The sequence below is a fragment of the Pteropus medius genome, unplaced genomic scaffold, assembly GCF_902729225.1.
Source record: "Pteropus medius unplaced genomic scaffold, Ma_sr-lr_union100, whole genome shotgun sequence".
In the NCBI taxonomy this organism is placed as follows: Eukaryota; Metazoa; Chordata; class Mammalia; order Chiroptera; family Pteropodidae; genus Pteropus; species Pteropus medius.
The window spans coordinates 5,031,867-5,051,564 of NW_024355206.1; the positions used below are offsets into that span (position 1 = coordinate 5,031,867).

Genomic DNA, 19,698 nt, shown 5'->3' on the forward strand with positions numbered 1-19,698 from the left:
TGTGGGTGGCTTACTCGTGTTATGTTTTTGCGAGCCTTGGGTCTTGTCACCTTGACCATCTCCTTGTGAGTCCAGGAGCAACCCAGATGGGTCTGATGCCCTGGACTGTCCTTTGGAGCGGGGGTGACAAGATTCATGGCAGATCACACAGAGATTTCTCCGAGTCCCTTATCCCCATCATTTACGCCCCGTGAATCAGAGTTAAAAGAATGTCGAGGGCATGAGCGGTGGAAAGAAGTCCCAAATGGACGGCCCAAAGCAGGTGGTAGCTGGGCGAGCAGGAGGTGCTAATACCCTTTCATTCTGTGCCCTGTGAGGAGTATTGGGATGGGTGGGAAAGCACACATTCGTCCTTCTTTCTTCCTTCATCCTCCCTTCCCCCGCAAGTCCCGCCTGAGAGTGGAGCATCATCAGGAGAGAGAGGAAAAGTTAGCAACTCATTTCCAACTGGGAGAAATTTCTGGAATGACTAATGATGTGGACTGTATGGGTCGAATTGTGTCCCCTCCAAAATGTCTCACTCACAAACTGAGACCTTATGTGGAAATGGGTCTTCGCGGGTGGTCACGTTAAGATGCCATCAATTGTTAGGGTGGAGGATGTTGGTGAACGTCCTATGTCTGTGAATGCCAATGCGAGTGATATTAACTGTTACAAATTTGGACACAGTTGTGTGTGTACACAGGGAGCATGCCATGGAAGATGAAGGCAGAGATGGACAAGCCAAGGAGCCCCAGAGATGGCCAGCGGGACTCCAGAAGCCAGGAGGGAGGCGTGGAGCAGACGCACCCTCATGGCCTCAGGAGGAACCAGCTCTGCCGACACCCCGATCTCAGACTTCTCGCCCCAGGCCTGAGACGGTACGTTTCTGCATTTTCAAGCCACCCAGCTTGTGGCACTTTGTTCCAGCAGCCTTAGCAGTAGTACCTACCATCTGTCTGTACTCTTTGGGGAAGTACCTATTTAGATCTTTTACCCATTCTTTTCTCCCTCTTGTTGGGTCTTGAAAGTTCTTGATATGTTCTGAATACATATCCTTTGAAGTCTGTTTCATAGATGCAGACACAGGGCTCAGAGAGGGACAGTGATTTGCACAAGGTCACGTACTCATCTGTCTGTGGAGGAAGAGACAGTTCCCTTTGCTCTTCCAGACTCGGCGTCTTTCAATGCCGACTGGCCGCGAGCCCCTCCTCGCCATGCCGCCTCGTTATATTCTGCAGGGGCTACGCACGAAATAGCAATAGGGATATGGGAGGGAGGCAACAGCGAAGTAGCCCTGGCTGCCCTGGAGAGCAGCTGTCAAGCTGCCGTGCTGGTGGGCGGGTTGGGGAGGGCTGTCATTGATGAGAGTGCTCTGTCTGTGACCTGCGGTGAGAACCCATCCGCATAAAAGATCATCCGAGGGGTGGGGGGCGGGGAGGGAAAAAGCTGAAACCTTAACGAAGCTGACGATTCTTGTGGTTTTATGGGACCCAGTGACCCTTTCGAGAGTGTGTCGTCAGCACCCTTTTTAAACAGCCCTTTTGAAGTTTGCTAACTACGATTACGAGGTTCACCCTCGTGAACCCCTTGGATTACGAGGCTCCTCACACAGCGGACCTCAGAATGGGCATTGGGTATCGGTTTTATACAAGAGTCTGCAAATCTGATGTACCGAGAAGCTGGGGTGTGGGATCCCCAACCTGTGACTGGCGAGCGCTCCCCTCCTTTCTTCCTGCTGTACGATTTTTGTTTCTGATGGTCTTTTTAGAGCAGCTCTGGGTTCACAGCTGAATTGGATGGGAAATAGAGAGTTGCTCTGTGCCCCCAGCCTGCACCAGAGGGCGTCTCTGTTACCATCGGTGGGTCTACACTGACGTCATCGTCACCCAGAGCCCACATCACTGTTGGGGTTCCCTCTTCGAGCTGTCGGTGCAGTTTTCATAAACCACAAAGTCTGTCTTTCTAATCTCTGAGTCTGGTCTTATTTTCCGAAGCGAGAATGTGTGGGTGTCTGGGGGATGAGGCGGGGCGGGGTGGAAGTGTCCTGCTGCTTTCTCTCCCTGAATTGTTCCCCTTTTCTCATCAGACGCATCCAGCTCCGGCTTGGTGGAAATTCCTTCTAGAGTCTGGCAGGCCGTTAAGTGATATTCCTAGTTTCAGGTGCCGTTGGAATGTGTGTGTGTGTGTGTGTGTGTGTGTGTGTGTGTGTGTGTGTGTGTGTGTGTGTGTGTGTGTGTGTTTCAAGGAGACCCAAGGAGATGGTGAATCGGTCACTAGCTTTCCACTTCCACGTCTTAGAAGTCTCATTAACGCTTGCGCAGAGAGATGGGTCCGTCTGTACCTGTATTCTTGCCATGCTCACCTCCCCACTTTGCTTGTCCCCGCTTGCCTTTCATGATTCAGCTCAGCTGTCCCCGCCTTGAGGAAGCCTGTCCTGAACTCTTAGACTAAATGTCCCATGTATACTGTTCCAATCTCTATGTTCACACCTGTCCTATTGAGTGTTAGATTTCAGGGAGACACCATTATTCTTTGGTGTGTCCTCGGCTCAAGGCAAACTACCTCTGGAAACCCCGATAGGTGTCTTACTGTGGCTGACCTCTGTCCAGAGAGGAGACCAATCCCATCAGATCATCAGAAAATGGGCCAGGATGACAGTGTTGTAGTATTCCTTAATTTTTTATCTTACGTATATAATAATATTTTCTGTTAAAAAGGTAAGAATGTCTAATTAGGTACAGGTTAACCTAGATAAGACTTTATTAAGTAGCTCGATTTTCTGGAGAAATTTAGGTACAGAAACGATTTCATGAAAATTCATTCCTTTTATCAATGCTTTATTAATGTCGCATAGACATATAAAATCCTACATGATTTTCACTGATAAATACAAATGTAAATAAAAAGAAACTATTTTCGAATAATTAAAAATATGTTATCTAAATGGACTTATTCTCAATTCAGTGTACAGTTTGAAACAAATCTAAAAGTACAAAAGACTAAACTTTTTGATAAATCACGTTCTCCCATGATGCAATCATTTATCAAAGGGAAAACAGCACACAATTCATTAGGAAAGGTTCAGCACTCGTAGATGCAGTTTGTTCTCTCTTTTTCATGGGGATGAGGGGATGAGGAGGGCATCGTTATGCCCCCACCTGGGCCCCGAGCTCCTGAATCGTGACTCTGGGCGTGGCGATCAGGTGCACAGTTACCCGAGGTCACCTGGGAGGTTTCTTCAGAGCCCTCAGTCATTCCTAAAACAACTCATTATTTCCCGTCTGGAAAGAACGTCGTTCAAAATGTGCGATTCCCCCCCAGTCCCAGTTCTCCATCCTCTGTAACAGGTGCTGGTGACGCTTAATCGGGCACGACGTCTCCGAAGTCATCCTACTCATAAGCTCGAAGCAAATCAGTTTCTTTTGCAACCCTTGAACCACAGAAGCGATCACTGAGTAGGTGAATACCTTGATTAGAAGAAGGGAAAAGCAGGGACGAGAGGTAGGAAGTGAATTCTTGACAGTCCCTGACATGTGTTTAGCACTTTGACCTTTTGGGTGGTGGTGAACGTGTCGCGTGAGCTCATGTGCGAGGCGCACTGTACACGAGGTAGGCAGGGCGGACACCCTCGTACAGATGAAGACGCTGAGACCCCGACACGAGTCACCTGCCCGGGGTGGCACTAGTACAAACCAATGTCGCTGGAACTTGGACCCAGATCCCTGGATTCCCGGCCTGCGGAGCCTCTCTGTGCCACACGGCGCAGTGGCTGTTCCCCGCTCGAGCACGTGAGGGGCTGTGTGGCCGCCTTCCCCCAAAACCCAACTCGGCGGCCACTGCAGGGGCCTTGCAGGCTGAGGGAAAGATCGCTGCTTCCTTGGAGGAGGGGTCCCTGTGCCATTTTCGGTGCTGCGTAGACGGCTCTAGCACGCTTGGTAAATGGCGACTGGTTCGTGACTCACGGTACAGGGGCCATCGTCATGCACACAGGTATGAATGGTGGTAGGTTGGAGGCAAGCTACCGAACGGTACGTTGGAGATTAAAAGGGTTCCAGTGGGAACGTACACTATTCAGCTTCTAGAAATGCGCATTAAAGAGCCATCTTGGTTAGCATAGCGATGCAAAATGGATTTGAAGAACATGATCCCCTATAACAAGTTTTCCAATTTCCTTGATTAAAAATTTTAACACGATTTGTTTTAGATCTCATAATTTTTTTTCCTTCTATAAGCAATTGGTTTCGCCCTTGGAAAGCCAGCGCGAGGTGCTGGTTAGAAGGCCTTGGCTGCAGGCACGATCTCACGGAAGAATTTGTGACCTTGGGAATTTGTGTTTTCAAAGACGTGACCCGGCGGGCAAGCATAGCTGGCCGGGCAGACTTCCTGCTGCTTCGGCGCGAACTCCGCAGCGTACGTGGTTACGGTGTCCAGCGGGCCAGTGCTCCGGAAAGGAGCCTGTGAGGGCTTGCAGCTCTCCGTGGGGATCAGTGCATGTGGTACGTAGTGGCACCGGAACGTGCTCAGACCATCGAATTTTCCAGATGGGTTGGGGATCTGTGGTTGCTTTTTAATGAGCCCCGGACGACAACTCTCCCAAGCCGGAAAATCTTCCTTCGTGGTGCTTTTCCCTTGGAAAGGAAGGTGGTTGATTCTTCGGTGAGAAATGGGCCTGACAGGGACGACACGTCTGGCCTGATAGGGAACGTAGTCCAGGTGGCTGGTGCTGTGCAGCTGCATGGTCCCTGTGGGGGGGATGTGCGCATGCACTTCCCGGGCCCTGGGCGGTGGGATCTCCCAGGGCTGAAAGCTGTCGCGGAACTCAGTGCTTCCTTCAAACCGAGCGTGGCGAGTCACCCCGGCGTCGGTGGGCCTGCAGCTCTTTGTGCTTTCACCAGCAAGACCCTGGAAGTCACGTCGGTGTGTGGTGAGGTCGTCGAAGGGCTGCTCGGCCGGCCTGTAGACTTCTTTGGGCCGTGGGGACTTGGAATCTAGCTGGTGAGGCACATAATCGAGGCGGTGGCTTGTGTCGGCATGAAAAGGGACTGGGGAACGTTCCACCACGGAGCTGGGTTTGAAGCTTTGCCTCGGCTGTATCTTCTGAGGAACAAAGTCATCCTGAAATGTAGTTGAATTTCCAAATTTCACGGTAGGGGGATAGTAACTTTGTTCTGGTTTATACAGTTCACTTTTCGGAACGTCCCAAGCCCTATAATCATCTTGGGGGAGAGAAAAGAGCAATTTTACATACCAAAGAAAACAACCATCTTTTCAAAATCATGACTTCTCTCACTGCCAAAAATCCGTTGCCTTTAGAAATTGGAACATAATCAAGTATGAAGTTCCCGATGCCGGTCAGACGGGTTTTTTTTCTCTCTACCTTGCTCTTCCCATCTGCCCTCTTCAATACGTGGAACTTTCCACGTCCAGATTCACCTGACTACACCACGAGGGAGTGGAACCTCTGACCCTGACTGGCGAGAGTCCAAAGCCCAAAAAGCTGTTTTTGTGGAGACAGAGTTTGGGAGATGATGCTCGTGCCCCCAGGAACTGGTTGGGATATTCACTGTAACTCGTAAAACGCTAAAGTGAACCCTAATACTTAGGGTTTCTTGTGAAACTGTGGGCCTTGATATGTGGGCAGAAGTGACGTGGGGATTACTCCTCGCTCTTAGAGAGACTCTTCACGGGGGAGAGAATGTCAACTCCAACGTGCATCTGAGAGGAAGGTTGCAGGGTCCCCTGAGCAAAGGCACGGGGTGACATATCCTGTCCCAGAAAGGTCCCTGGCTTCAACTCTCCTCCTCGGGAAATGACCTCGAGGCATTCCTGCCTAGAGGACGGGGCCCAGGCGGAGCGCTTTCGTGGGTGTCAGGGACGCTATGTGCCGTGCAGAAGGGGAGCAGCGCGCTCAGCCTGAGATGGGGTGTTCAGTGCCTTAAGTCTGCTGCTCGCCGCTTGCCTACACCATGGAGCGAACCGAAGGGCTTACGTTTCAACTGAGGGTGATTTGGGTTTTCAGTTTCTAGGGGAGAAAGGCAGAAAGCTGAGACGTACTATAGAATTCACTTCACCCCCAAATACGTATTTTTAAACAACAAATTAACTTGTGAAGTTATGCAAGGTAAAGTATTAGCATCTAGACTGAAGTCCATGCAGTGCTCACTGGAAAGGCCACGACTCGAAGGCTTATCATGCGGATACCTCGCCTTTGAAGAGAAAAATTCCTCATCCGTAGACGTTTCTGCCAAGATGACCGTCTTGGGGCCAAACGGTGACTCCCACCTCAAGCTGCTGACGTTTGGGTGAGAGTGGACACCTGAGCCAGGAGCAGGCCATCTAAAGGCTAGCACAGACCTGTGGGACAGCCTGGCCGGAAAAGGTGAGCTGGGTCAAACATGGTCTTCTCATGAACCAGGGGAGAGGGAGCGAATGGGAACACGAACTGGTCTCTCCATCCTTAGGCAATGTCCCTCTTTATTCCTGGTAATAGTCCTTGTCCTGAAGGCTACATTTTCTGGTGTTAATATGGTCAACCCTACAATCCTTTCTCTCAGCCAGAGTTCACAGGGTATTCATTTTTCCATCCTTTTACTTTTAGCCTGTCTATAGCTTTGTGTTTAACATACGTTTTGTGCAGACGGACAGAACTGGTTCTTCTTCCTCATGTACCTCGACAATCTCTGTTTTAAGTGATACTTAGATCATTCTCCTTTAATGTAATTATTGACAGGGTTGAGTTAAAATCTATAGCTTGTTGGTTTTGAAGAAGGTTGCTATTTATCTGACCTTCTCAAAGACTCCTGTATGTACGCTTGGTGGAGTTTAAATTCATTCTGGGATGGAAGGAAAGGAACAGTGCTAACCAATGTCACAGATGTGACAAATGTGACATAATGCTCATTCGATGGCTTCCTTTCTTTTTATATATTTTGAGACTGAGAAAACTAAGTGGCTGGATTTGGACAAGAATCCAGGTCTCTTAACATTCAATCAGGCAATTGGTCTTCCGCCACCCTTCCCCCGCATTATACAGTGCTATTTTGACCAATGAGAAAAAAGTTTTTTTCCTAAGCCGTGAGGGCTCAGTTTGGCAACACACCAAAAGAATGATTTGAAGTTGAACGTCAAAGCTGGAAGTGAGTTCTGGTTTTTTGGCTCCTTCGTGTTTAAAACAGCCAGTTACCTTTATAGGTTGGGACAGTGTCCAGCTTCCCTTTTTTAACTCGTCGTCTCTCCAAAGGTCGGACGATTGCCACAGGCTGCGTTTTATGAGGATTAAAATCCCGTTTGTAGGTAGTGCCAAGGTCCATGTCCCCCTGTTTCGGTTTATATTTTTCCGGTACATGGTGAGGCTGTGGGGTTATTTCATAAGGACGATAATCTGACCTGGAATAGATAAAGTTGAAATATAGCCTCGCGGGTTCTTTCGTTTCTAATTATTTCAGTGCCATATTGAAATTTTCAAGCTGTTTTTACTTGAAAAGTTTAAGAAGAAAATCAAATGGTGATAGTTGATGAACTACTTGAAAGACATAACTGAATTCCCTTGTGTCCTATCCAGTGACTAAATACCTCAAAGAAAATAAATGTGTCAAAAATCCTGGTTTCAAAACATCATTACCCTGGATTCTTAGTTAACTGGATGTTACGTAAATAAAGTCCCCCAGTAATTGAATTTTTTCCTAACCCAGAAGGAAACCTCAAGTGAAAAATTTAACGAACATAAAAAAAGTTTTAAGTGTGTGCCCCAGGTCCGCTTCGTCAAAATCCTCGTCCGTCCTGCTCATAAGACCCCGGTCACCTGCTCGGGCGTGCTTCCCTCTTCCTGAAGTCACGCTGTCTTCCAGCTCGTCGTCAAGAACAAACCCCGGCCTTCAGACAGAAGTCACACTCAGAGTGTGAATGTGAGTCCTACCCCTTCTTGGGTCCCCTGGAAGCCCTTGCCGTGGCCAGGAGCCACGCCGGAACCCAGCTATGCTGGGTGCTATACGCTGTGTGACGGAGCTGGGACTGCAGACGCCGAGGCGGTCTGGTGGCGAGGAAGAGACCACGGCCTCTGACCAGACGGACTTGCCCAGGTCCGAATCCCGGCTCGGTCATTGGTAGGCGCATGAGTGGAATCTTAGGTGCCCTGTCTATGCCCCAGTTTCCTTGTATATGAAATAGGACAATAATGTCATCTATCTCATAGGGTTGTTTTAAGGAGTGACACACACACACACACCCACACCAGTGCTTGATATGTAGTAAGGACACTGTGGTAGCAACTACTATTATTACCACAAGTCTTCAAAATTGCTTTTTTTCCTTTCTGGACTCTATCAACTGTGTCAATCATTTTATGATTGGCTTAAACCTTGCTGAAGCCGCATGTTCTGTGTATGCCGTGAGCATCAGAAAACAAAACGAAAACTCCCTGAATCCCTATCCTTTTCATGCTGTGACTCCATTGCCCACCTGTCAGCCTCTTCAGCCTGGTGTCCAGCAGCCTCGCTCCTCTGATGCGGCTGGAGGGCTCGCAATGACTGCTGGCTTTTGAGAATGTCCTTCTCCCCATGCTGCTGCTGCCCGTGGCTCCCTTTGCCTGGAATGCACTTCTTTACCTGCTTAATCCCATTGTTTCCTATCCTTCCTGTTTTAGTTCATTCTTCTCATGTCCCTGATAAATTGCTCTGGCTCTCAAGTTACCTCGTACGTATCCTCCTTAGATCTTATCACGGCTGCAACTTTATACTTACTTCGAGAGATGTTTCTGATTGCCACCTCACTAGGTGCAACGTCCGTGAGCACAGGGATCATGGCCGTTTCTGCTCATGCCTGTATCCCAGGTGCCTAGCACAGTGCCTGACAATAAAGGCTTAATAACTACTATTTAGGGGATGAAGAGTTGTAGAAGTCACATACCTCTGCTTCTCAAGACATCTGAGTTGTTCTTTGCTCTTCCCAAGTAGCAGCTAGAGGGGAACAGGCTAGAACACGTATGGGGAGTGGAAGGACCAGGGAGAGGACAGAGAGCAAGCTTAGACGTCCAGGTTTCTCTAGTCAGGCAAAGTGTAGGAAAGTATACCTCCAAACCCAACGTGACTTTCGACACAGAAGTAGCGAAGCAGCATTTGAGATCTTGCTTCCCGGCAATTGTTGTCAGTTTGGCTCAAAATCTTATAAAATTCTTAAGGGGAAAAAAAAAAGTCATAAAGGGTACATGCACTTTCATTCGTCTGATATGTCCCCAAACATCTGACATATCCAGAGTCATACTCTCTCTCAGGGCAGAGTTCCTGCCGCCTCTGACCATGGTCTATGCTGTGTAAGCAGATGAGCTCTATCTGAAATGAAATGAAAATGGATAACACTAAAAATTAAAGTTGGGTAGAGAGTTTTTTTTGAACTCTAAATTATGGAAATCTGATGTATGAGTTCCTTGAAAGCAGGAACCTCTCTATTCATTGATCTTTTTACGCCTGATACCTAAAAAGGCCTTGGATGTTTGTGCATGTTAACAGAATTAAGAAAAGAATTAACCCATTGCGTTGACAAAGATACAAAGAGATCAGAAAAGCTAAGTCCATATGAAAAGTTTAGGCTTAGGAAGACTTTTTTTTTTTTTTTAATCTATTATCCACTGAATAAATACCTAGGGCCTACCATGAGCTGGTAGGCATTGTCCTGGGACTCTGGGAGCAGAATGCCAAGATAAGACTAGACATAGTTCCTGCTTTCATGGAGCACTGAAACTCACCTAATGATAAATAATGGAAAGATGCTTTGAGCTCACATCAGGGGCTTTGACCTGGTCTGAACACTGGGTGAGGTGGTGTCAGAGGCTTTTCACGGTGACGACTGAGTTAAGACCTACCGGTTGGAAGGGCATTAAGTAGGGTAGGAAGGAGGGGACATTTCAGACGGGTGAAACAGTATCTGGGCAGGGTCTGTGAAAAGAGAAACCTGTTGAGAAATGAAAAACGTCCCGTGGGATATACACGCAAAAGGACAAAGGGCATTGCGGTGAGAATCAGCGAGAGAAGCAGGTAAGGACCAAATCGCGAAGGGATTTTGGCGAGGCTTTTGGTGTGTATTAAATACGGTAGGACAGCATCAGAGTGTTTTAGGTGGGGAGGCCACGGCATTAGGTTTGCATTTTAAAAAGACCCTCTTGGCAGGCTAAAGTAGAGAAAGCAGACCAGAGGTGCAAAAACCAGAGGGGGTGCAGATACAATTAGGCATTCCTCTAGGCCCTGGCAACATGGGAAGCAGGTAAGTGTAAGAGACTTAGGTTAAAAAAAAAAAAAAAAAAAATATATATATATATATATATGTACACACACAAATATATTCTATTGAATTTATATATATATGTGTGTGTGTGTATATATATATATCAATAGAACTTAGCATCTTTTTTCTTTTCACTTTTTGTCATTCTAACTTCTCGTCTTCGTTTTTCTCAAATTGCGACTCAACTAGTTTCTTGCTTCTTGGGTTGGTTCAACTTAAATCCACTAAGAGTTCAGTTTAAAGAGTTAAAAAACTTTATTAAGACCAGAGAGTTGGGAGAAAAGTAAGTAGAGCAAAAAGTTTCTCAATATTTACTTAAATGTTGTTATTCCTTCCATTTTAGCACGGTATCCTCGAAATTCTTGCTTGGGTTTAAGACTCTGAGCCGGAAGAACACTGCCATATGTAGGATATTTTTCCAAATACTCAGTTGTGGGGCAGTACACGCCAGAATGTTCATAAATCCTGGTGGTCCCCTGTGGACAACGATGTCGCCTGTGCAAACATAAACAAACTGAAAGATTTACACCTTCCAAAACATATGCGTGATAATTGCGTTTCAGAGACCTTCGATATACTCAGAATCTCTCAGTTGAAGAGTAGCTTTGCTAAAAAAACACAAACCCTCTGTTTTCTCTGCAGTGGTGTTCACAAAAGCAATGAATAAATTATGGTCTATCTTATGTGGTGAAAACTCTGGCTTCGCTCTGACAACTATGTAGGGTGTCTCATTATACTACGGAAACCAAAAAGCTAACACGCGAATTTCCTGGGCCCCTTGCAGGCAGGTTCTACACACAATTTCTTTTCACCTAGTGCTCACGTGAGAGCACTAGGGGGAGGGGTAGGGCACATCCATTTTGCTTGCATGGGTTGTGGTAGAGGCACAGAGTTTGGAGCCAGCACTGGTTCGGCAGCGTCCTGGTTTGCAAGGTGGCTTCCTGACTTGGCAGCTTCTCGACCTTGGCAGTGATGAGTGGCTCTGAAGCCTACAGCTTTGCTGCAGTTTCCCCATTGTGGCAGGGGCAGTGGCTCCCTTGGCAAAGCCCAGGACTGAGGGGAGATTTTTGGGAATTGTTCCTGAAAGCTTAGTTTGACAACTGTTTCTTTGGTTTTTCCAACAATTCTGTGAGCTGTATATACTCTTTAATAGATTCTTTTATGCCTAAACGAGCCAGAGTAACTTGTCCATAACTGACAACCCTGACCAGTGCACAATAATAGTGTGTAGTTGTTAAAGAGAATGAAGTTGATCTTTATGAATGCTATTGGAAGATGGAAGATTGTAAGCAGTGAAAAAGCGGGCTGTAGAACATTATGTATCGTAGCTTCTCTCTTTCTCTCTCAAAGAGTGCGAATGTAGAAATCTTAACATATGAAATCTGTGGGGAATAGGATTATGAAGGTTTTTCACTGTATTATAGATTTTCTTACTTGAATTTTATACTATGCCTCATGTATATTTATAATCAGGAAAAAAAAAAGAGATAAAACTGTTAACAAAAAACCCAAGCAAACAAAAAAAGTAAAACTCACAAGTTCTGAAATACGAATTCAGTTTCTCAGGTCTGGTACCATTTGGGGCTCCCAGGCTATGTGCTAAGGGCTGATAACGCAAGCCCAGGGAAAGGCGAAGAAAAGTAATCTGTAGAGAATCGGGACCCCCTGAGATATCTGGACTTCACGAGCCCCCAGGAAGAATGCAAGAGAAATCAGTTTGCTTGGAGGAAGCTGGATGGCAGAGAACAGAAGCTGTGCGAAGTCAACACATTTTCCTGTCTTTTAAAAAAATCCATGAAAGAGACGATTGATGAAAGGTAACTTGTCTTTTAGGGTCCCTAGGGGAAAGATATGTCCTAGACTGAACAGGAGGGGAGAGAGATGGATTTCTCCAGAGAAAGGAAGGTGGTAAAAGATGAGATTCTAAAAGAGCTGGCTAAATGGAACCCTACAGTAGTGGCTCCCAGCTGTGCCACAAATACCTGTGCCTCCAACATAAACCTGAAAGTGGGGGCGGCACCGGTCTTGAAGGGATCACGTGAGCTTCAGCAAGAGATGTTTCCATAAGAAGCACCCCCAATGCTCGAAGTGCAGAGGAGACCCCTACACTGGCAATGCCTCAGCTCCCTGGATCACTAAGCCTCTGGAATTAAGCCTCTGGAATAATGAAGACTGAATTTCCTGACAGCTGGACGGGACAGGAACTTGGGTTGGATATGTTATAGAAAAAAATTAATCAATTTTTGCACATTAGTTTTCAGATTCATACCTCAAATGTTAATTTATCGTTTAATCTACATCTAATTATTATAAGAAACGTTTATCGTGAAACTAGGAGGGGGGAATGCTTTCAACATGCAAGTGATTTTCCTTTGGACGGGATCGAATACAAACCGACTGAGAGATTCATATTTCTTTAGCAAGTATCGATCTAATCCCTGGGTCAACAGAGAAGCTAAGGAAGAAGACTGTTTATAGGTAGGGGTGAGAGGTTGTCAGGCAGGGCTCACAGGCCAATTCTGGGGTTCAGGGTGGAGACTACTGCCTTTTCCGTCACTCGGCCCCCCAGGGGCGCTTCCTGGGTGCGAATGGGAACAGGCTGTCCGTCGGGCTGGGACGGAAAACTGGAGATGGAAGGGACCGTAACACGTGCTGGGAACTCATGGGCTTGCACACCGTTCTCTGTCTTATTCCTTTTCCTTCCTTTTTTTTTTTTTTTAATTTATTCGTAGAGCATCCCAGCTCCCAGTCGGATCAGATCGCACCACTCGCCAGTCTGAATCCGGTCGCCGGTGCTCATTTACTCCCGCCCGGCGAGACGGGGCGTCTGCACGGCAGAAACGTGGGCACCGTCCTCCCCGGGCGGCCTTCGGGGCTCCGCCCGCCGCCCCCGGCCGCGGCTCACCCGCAGGTGCAGATCTGACACAGGCACCGGGTCCTCATGCTCTCCGTCCGCAGAGTCCGCTCTGCGGCGCCTCCGAACGTCCGCAGCTCCGGGTCCCGCGCGCCGCCGTCGTCCAGGCAACGCGGGCTCCCAGGAGACGGACGCGGCGCCGGCTTCCGGTGACGTCATCACGCGCGTCTGGGTCAGAGGTCATGCGTCCACGGCCCCGCCCCGCGCGCCGGCGTTCCGGACCGGCTGAGTTCTGGGCGCCTCAGAAGCGGGTGTGTGGCGGGGTGCGGCGTCCCGGCGGGTGAGTGCGGGCCGCGCCGGGGGCCCGGTGGGTCGGCTCTGAGCGGGGTGGGGAAGCGGGGCGCCGCCGTCGGCAGGGGCAAGCGGGGCTGGGAACGGCCACTGGGTGCAGACCCGGGACCCCACGGAGAGCGGCGAAGGAACGAACGTGGGGCTGAGGTGTTTTCTTCTCGGCGGGGAATGGCGGAGCTCAGGGCCCCGACTTTACTCGGGCTCTGAGCGGTAACGAGCCGGGCACGTCACCTCGGGGGAGGCGCGGGAGCGGGGTGCAAGGGGAGACTCGGGGGAGACCGCGGGGGGAGGGGAGGGCCGTCGGCGTCCCCCCCACGCCACCCTCCCATCTGCCACCCGTCCTCCCTGTGGTCGTAGCCCTGGAGAAGTGGCCCGAGCGCTCGTCCGTGCCCCCATCCCTGGCGCTGCATGGCCCATCGCGCCCGTCCCGCCCGAGGGTTGAGCGAGCTCCTCGGGGCCGGCCGTGACACGGTGTTGACTCAGGCGCTCCCCTGGGACTTGGGCCCGGCGGGCGGATCCCGTCCGGACACGTTCGCCGGGTTCTCGGTTCGCGGCTCCCTAGCAGAGTCTTGTCAGCTCCCGGCATTTAACAAACCCCGCCCTTCGGCCCTTGTGCCCTTCCTAATACATCGCAATTCTTATTTACAGGGAATAAGCAGCCATGGTGCTCAATAGTTTGGATAAGATGATTCAACTCCAGAAAAACACTGCTAACATCAGGAATATCTGTGTTTTGGCTCATGTAGACCATGGTAAGAATTCTTTTTAAGTGGCTTATTTTAAGTAATTAAAGGTGTGACTCCACCTGTGTCCGTGGAGTGACGCTGTGGGCAGTTGACAGTGATGCTCGCTAAAAAGCAACTCTTATTTCCTTTAAAATTTTGATGTCAGAGCAGCTCGCTGTTAAACATTTAAAATAAAGACAGCTAACTAGTGATTAGCATTCTTGTAAAATTGCATCGTTTTCTTAAGTGAGAACTTGAGATTTCATTAAAATAAGAATTTTTGAAATGGCTTTGTCTGTAGTCTTGCTTTACTTGGTATACCCTTCAAAGAACTAAGTTATTGCTGTGCTATCCTTTTGTCTTTCTGAGCTATCAAAGGTTTAGGTTTAGAGGCAAGGTCACTGTTACACATATCAGATGGTTAAAATCATAATTAGAATAAACTTGGTCAAATTCTTGTAGGACAGATTTTAGTAACTACAAACTTTAGTGAAAGTTTGTCAGGTGTTCTATATTTTGATTGGCATGGTTTTGTGTCAGCCCTTAACTGCATTTTATTCTGTGTAAATTAGCTTCAATTCCAAAAAGTTTTGCACTCTAAAAAAAAAAGTGGCTCTGCAACTTTTGAGTTGAGGTTGATGGGATTACGGAGTTAGAGATGCACGGTCAGCACTATAGAGTGCTAGAATCTGTGTCCTTCCAGATGTTCTCTTCAGAAGTCTAATTGCACTTTTTAACATGCCTGTTAATGTATTCTTCACTCAGTATATGTAAATAGGAGACCGTTGCTAAACCAACTTTTATGGTTAGATGTTAAATCTGTAGATAAAATCCATTTCTCCTTAAAAAAGAGGTAGATTTCAATTACTGCTGTTATTTTAACAGGAAAAACTACTCTTGCTGACTGTCTCATATCTAGCAATGGAATCATCTCCAGCCGCCTGGCAGGCAAGGTATGTTGTTGTATATGGTAAATACTTGTTACATTTCAGTAGGTGTTAGCTATCTACAATGTGATGAACGATTTGTTGTGTTCTTAGAAAGCCAAAAAAAAAAAGTGTAAAGCATAGTTCATGCATCTAAGAAGCTGCCAATCCATTTTACCTGATACTAATATAAGTGTAAGTAGTCAGATGATATCCTGGCACAATTGTGGAAATTTTCAGAGAGGAAAAGATTCTCCCCAGGTGAGTGACTTGGGTGAGAAGGTAGAGAAACCGTTAGGGGGAAATAATATGGATAAAGGGGGACAGGGCTAATTTGTGAGTTGTGCTTGGTTTGAGAGGGGCTTATGTCAAGAGACTGCTGGGATAGAACACGCAGATAGAGAGGCTCTGCCAGCTCATGGGAGACCTCGAAGGCTAGCCTGCGTACCACAGGAAGGCTTCTGAAGCCTGAGGGGCACGACGAAAATCGTGTCTTATAGGAAATGAAGTTGAGGTTTTTGTTTCTAGCTGTGCTTTAAAAAGCCTTGGATAATTTACTTGCAGGAGAGAAATAGAGATATTCCTTCCCTCGATGAATTCAGGACATAATCAGCACTATCAGGTGACTGGGGACAGAGAGAGGACATGGAGAAGCAAAATTGAATGAAAAAACACATAGGTGACTGAAAGAAGAAACGTGTATAGAAGAATAGCAGAATGCCTTTCTGGGAGGTTGGAGAAGTGAAGGGGGAGCCAGCAGTGGGATCTAAGGAGAGATAGGAAGGAAGCCAGGAGATTTTAGACTCCTGGAAATTTCACATATGCATGTGAGCACATGTGTGTACAAAGGGTTGTTAACTATGCTTAATACCACACAAATCAAGAAGAGTGAGGATTGGAAAAGATTATTGTGTTTGGCCAGAAGCCATCGGTAGCTTTTAGAAGTCTGGTTTTGCCAGAGCTATGGAAATGGAAGCCTTTCTGACAATTAAGGAATTAGTGTAGGATGAATAAATGTGGCCATCCCATGTCAATAAATTATCCTTAAGGCTCTCGAATGAAGGAAATGAGTAAATGTAGGTTTGATGGCAGGGAGAAGTAAGGCAGAGCATTCTGCAGAGGGAGGAGGGAGGTTAGTGAGGTGCTTCGGTTTGAGGAGCTAGGTTTTCCAGTTAAGTGAAGCCACTGTCAGTGCAAAGCCTGGAAAAAGATGCAGGTCCTTGTCTGTTGGCATTAACGCTTTGTGAAAGCCAAAGCTAAGTGGTAATGTTAGAAATATCTTGTACCCTACAGTTCTGTTTTTGAGAGTGTATTTAAAATCTGCTAATTTGGGAAAGGGAGTGAAGGCTTCTCTTGCCTCTAGAGAGACCTTCTGTTTGAATCTCTGCTCAGACTTTTGTCAGAAAGCCTGTGAATAGGAAAACAGTGGGTGTTCTTGATGAAGAAGGATTCCCCCTGTTATTACCTTCTGTGAATTGTTCATGGACTACCCAATCAATCATGGCTGAAATTTGAATGAGCAGCTCTCTGGAGAGGATATGCATGCTTGAATAGATTTAGAAAGTGGTAATGTCTTTCAATTTGTCTATGTTCTCTTCCCCATGACAACTTCCCTCTCCAGTGCCTCCCCCTTTAGAAAAATGTGAATCATTTTTTAGTTTATAATGTGAGTATTTAAAACAAAAGTCCAAATCAGTTTATTTTAATGTTACATTTTAATTCATTGGGAATTAAGGGTGCATACTTTGCATTTTTGCAGTTACGGTACATGGATAGCAGAGAAGATGAACAGGTCCGAGGTATCACTATGAAATCTAGTGCCATTTCACTGCTTTATGCAAAAGGTAAACCAACTTGTGTTTTAAAGAAGAACAATTTTGAATCTTGCATGTTCTTGTTTCTTTTCCTGCCTTAAATGCATGCCTTAGTTTCTTGGCTTCGTGTTCCACAAATAGCAGTCTGGCTTCTCCAAATGATCTGTTGTCAGTCAGGCTATCCAGACGTGGTTGCAGCTGGGGACGTGTGGCTGACCTGTGGGCAGAACAACTGGCAGTTCACACCTGCTCCCCCCGCCTCCCACCTATGCACTTTGGAACCCCTTAAACTAGTGTTCAGAAGTTCACTGCCAGTGGCCTCTTGGCTTGTGAGATGAAATTCATGCCATCTTAACTGTAGTGGTTAAAGGTATGTCTTTGGAATTAGATGGGTTTGAACTTCCTCTCTACCATTTTGAATTATTTGATCTTAGACAGTTTACCTCAGAATCGGGTTCTAGCTGGAATGTCTCTGAGAAAGGTACTTCTGTGCCCTGATGTCCTGCTCTGTAAAATCGGGCTAATGGTAGTAAATACTGCAGATGGTTGCTGTGAGTAGGCATTAGATAATGTATATAATACACTTAAAACAATCCAGGCACACACAGGCAGTCCACAGATCTGAACTCTGTCCTTGGTGGCGGTGGTGGCTTTATCGTTACCAGTATGACCTAGGGCACAGGTCACATCCTCAAGTCATAAAAATTACAATGGGGAAAATCCCTTAAACGAGCCATGTTATTATGATCATCCCTGTGGTAGTTCTGGAGCCCACAGAAGGTGAGAAACACTGGGCCAAGAGGAGGAGCAGACATAAAGTATATATGCAGGTGTTTGAGCGTTCAAATAATTATTTTGCATTTATAAGAGAATTATATCAAATTAGCAGTAAATGGAGGAGTGAGCGTAGAAATCTACCGAATTACTGTTTTTCTGCGTGGTGTACTTACTCATGTTTTAATGTAAAGTCTCTGTACCCTGGGGTGGCCAGTTGTTCTGGTTTGCCTGGCACTGACTTAGGGTTAGTGGGGTGTGGGACTTCCAGCGCTAAAGCAAGACAGATCAGTGTGAGTGGTCACCCTGCTGTGAGCTTCATTCTTCTGTTGCGAGGATTGAAGGAGATAACGTGTGTGAAAGAGCACAGAGCACGGCTTGGCACATAGTAATACTCAGATTTTTACAGAATTGAACCTGCATTTCGATTGAGCAGATTCATGCCTGCTCTTTGAGAAGTTGTAGGGAAGAATTTGGCCAACTGCTCTGTGTCTTTTCAAGTTGTTATTTCCTGTTTTGGCCCCCTTATACAGCTTTCCCTCTTTGTTATTGGCTTCTTGTAGTCTCAACTTGCTAATCTGTCAAATGAGTATAGTAATAATTTATCTAATAGGGTCATTGCAGGGACTCAGTAATGTGATTGGCACATTAAAAGTATTTAGCACAGTGCTTGGCTCACAGTAGGCCTCGATAAGTGGTAACTGATAGAATAATGAAGTCTTTGATCGTTTTATGTAGATGCTGTTTGGAATCAGTAGCTCATTAATGAGGGTTGGAATGACAGCCTAAGTTAGAATGGCAGCTGCTGACTGAGCCTTCACCTCCTTTAGCTTTACAGTAATTTCTTAGATGCTTTCTTGTTCTGGAGTGCTCGAGGAACAGTATTATATACTGCACAACTGACAATCTGTGTCCTCAAATTTCATTTCAGGTAAGGAGGAGTACCTGATTAATCTCATAGACTCCCCAGGACACGTGGATTTCTCCTCAGAAGTGTCAACGGCTGTTCGCATCTGCGATGGATGCATCATTGTGGTCGATGCTGTGGAAGGGGTCTGTCCACAGGTAGTGTGGGCTGCGGTGTGAAAACATTTAACTGGTTAGGGAAGGTGGGGAAAGAGGAGGAGCTGACTTGCTTACTATGTGCCTTTTCAGATATTTCACTAATGATCAGACATTGATTTGCCATTTCACATTTGATAATATTCCAGTCGGTGATAGAGTTAAATCACCTGAGTTTTGAAGGGATCTTAGGGTGACTTTAGATACTTTGAAATGCCTCTGATATCCTTTTACGGAAGGACTCAGCAGAAATGGGAGAAAAGAATTTGGGGACGATCTGGTGGTTTTAATCCAATGGAAAGGGTTTCTGTACTGAGAGAGGTTGTTTATAGCAAAATCCTGGGCTAGTTTTCCCCGAGACAACAGACGTCTTCCTCTGTTCACTTCTTAATCTGCACTTGTCCTCTCCCTTCCCCTTCTTCCCTCTCCTACACTTCTATATCCTTAATCTAGTGTTTCTCATCTTTTCCATCAAAGCTGAAAAAGTTCATTCCTAAGGCTAGAGTGAGCATTTTGCTCCAGTGGGTATGGAGCTCAGAGTGGCTCTTGAAGCTCAGCTCTGTTAACAATTTTTCTTGAAACCTTATGTTTTATCTTTAACATGTTGTCACCTTTTTCATTCTATTTCTGCTCTACTTCTTAATATACCCTTGTTTGTTTCATAAAAAGAATAATAAAAGGTTTAATGACTCAAATGGAGGAAAGTTGGTAATTCCAAGAAGATGTGCTATAATTATCAAATACCTTCTCCTCCGATTTCCCCTAAAGGCACAACAGGCATCTCAGCTTAAGAAGCGCATCCTTGGTCTGTAGTGTCCTAGGTGTCCTAAGTGAAATTAACACACCTGATTTCCATATAGCACAACAGTGGTTAGCTCTAAGAGATGGGGTTATGGTTGGGAAAGTATACACGGGACTTTGGGGGCATGTTCTGT

The 19,698-nt window shown here is 46.5% G+C and overlaps 2 protein-coding genes across 4 annotated transcripts in view; one reads left to right on the forward strand and one right to left on the reverse strand.

Annotated features, from left to right (window-relative positions):
* Positions 1-2,795: 2,795 nt before the first annotated feature.
* On the reverse strand, positions 2,796-13,320 carry SAXO2 (stabilizer of axonemal microtubules 2). 3 transcript variants are annotated; one of them, XM_039858273.1, is made up of 4 exons: positions 13,163-13,320; positions 10,573-10,752; positions 7,166-7,368; positions 2,796-5,198 (listed from the first exon to the last, which is right to left on the reverse strand). In XM_039858273.1, exons 1-4 carry the CDS (start codon positions 13,198-13,200, stop codon positions 4,255-4,257), a joined length of 1,365 nt encoding a protein of 454 aa, XP_039714207.1. In that variant the 5' UTR covers positions 13,201-13,320; the 3' UTR covers positions 2,796-4,254. The 3 variants fall into 3 exon arrangements, with proteins under 3 accessions (XP_039714207.1, XP_039714209.1, XP_039714208.1); XM_039858275.1 differs by lacking the exon at positions 13,163-13,320 and adding an exon at positions 9,050-9,151 and having other exon boundaries at positions 10,573-10,703; XM_039858274.1 differs by lacking the exon at positions 13,163-13,320 and adding an exon at positions 8,887-9,151 and having other exon boundaries at positions 10,573-10,703.
* Positions 13,321-13,323: 3 nt separating this feature from the next.
* EFL1 (elongation factor like GTPase 1) overlaps positions 13,324-19,698 on the forward strand; it is a 68,247-nt gene continuing 61,872 nt past the window's right edge. The window contains exons 1-5 of the mRNA XM_039858269.1: positions 13,324-13,451; positions 14,111-14,214; positions 15,073-15,140; positions 16,873-16,957; positions 18,633-18,766. Coding sequence (XP_039714203.1) covers positions 14,124-14,214; positions 15,073-15,140; positions 16,873-16,957; positions 18,633-18,766 — 378 coding nt within the window. The 5' untranslated portion in view covers positions 13,324-13,451; positions 14,111-14,123. The remainder of the gene's footprint in view (positions 13,452-14,110; positions 14,215-15,072; positions 15,141-16,872; positions 16,958-18,632; positions 18,767-19,698) is intronic.

What these genes read in the sequence shown, in the direction of transcription:
- SAXO2 (XM_039858273.1), bottom strand. Translation starts at nt 13,200, where the DNA reads ATGAGGACCCGGTGCCTGTGTCAGATCTGCACCTGCGG. An exon ending in GAAGGAATAACAACATTTAA is followed by an intron (nt 7,369 to 10,572) that starts GTAAATATTGAG and finishes TATCTATTCCAG; the next exon opens with GTCAGATTATCGTCCTTATG. An exon ending in CACTGTCCCAACCTATAAAG is followed by an intron (nt 5,199 to 7,165) that starts GTAACTGGCTGT and finishes CTCTCCCCCAAG; the next exon opens with ATGATTATAGGGCTTGGGAC.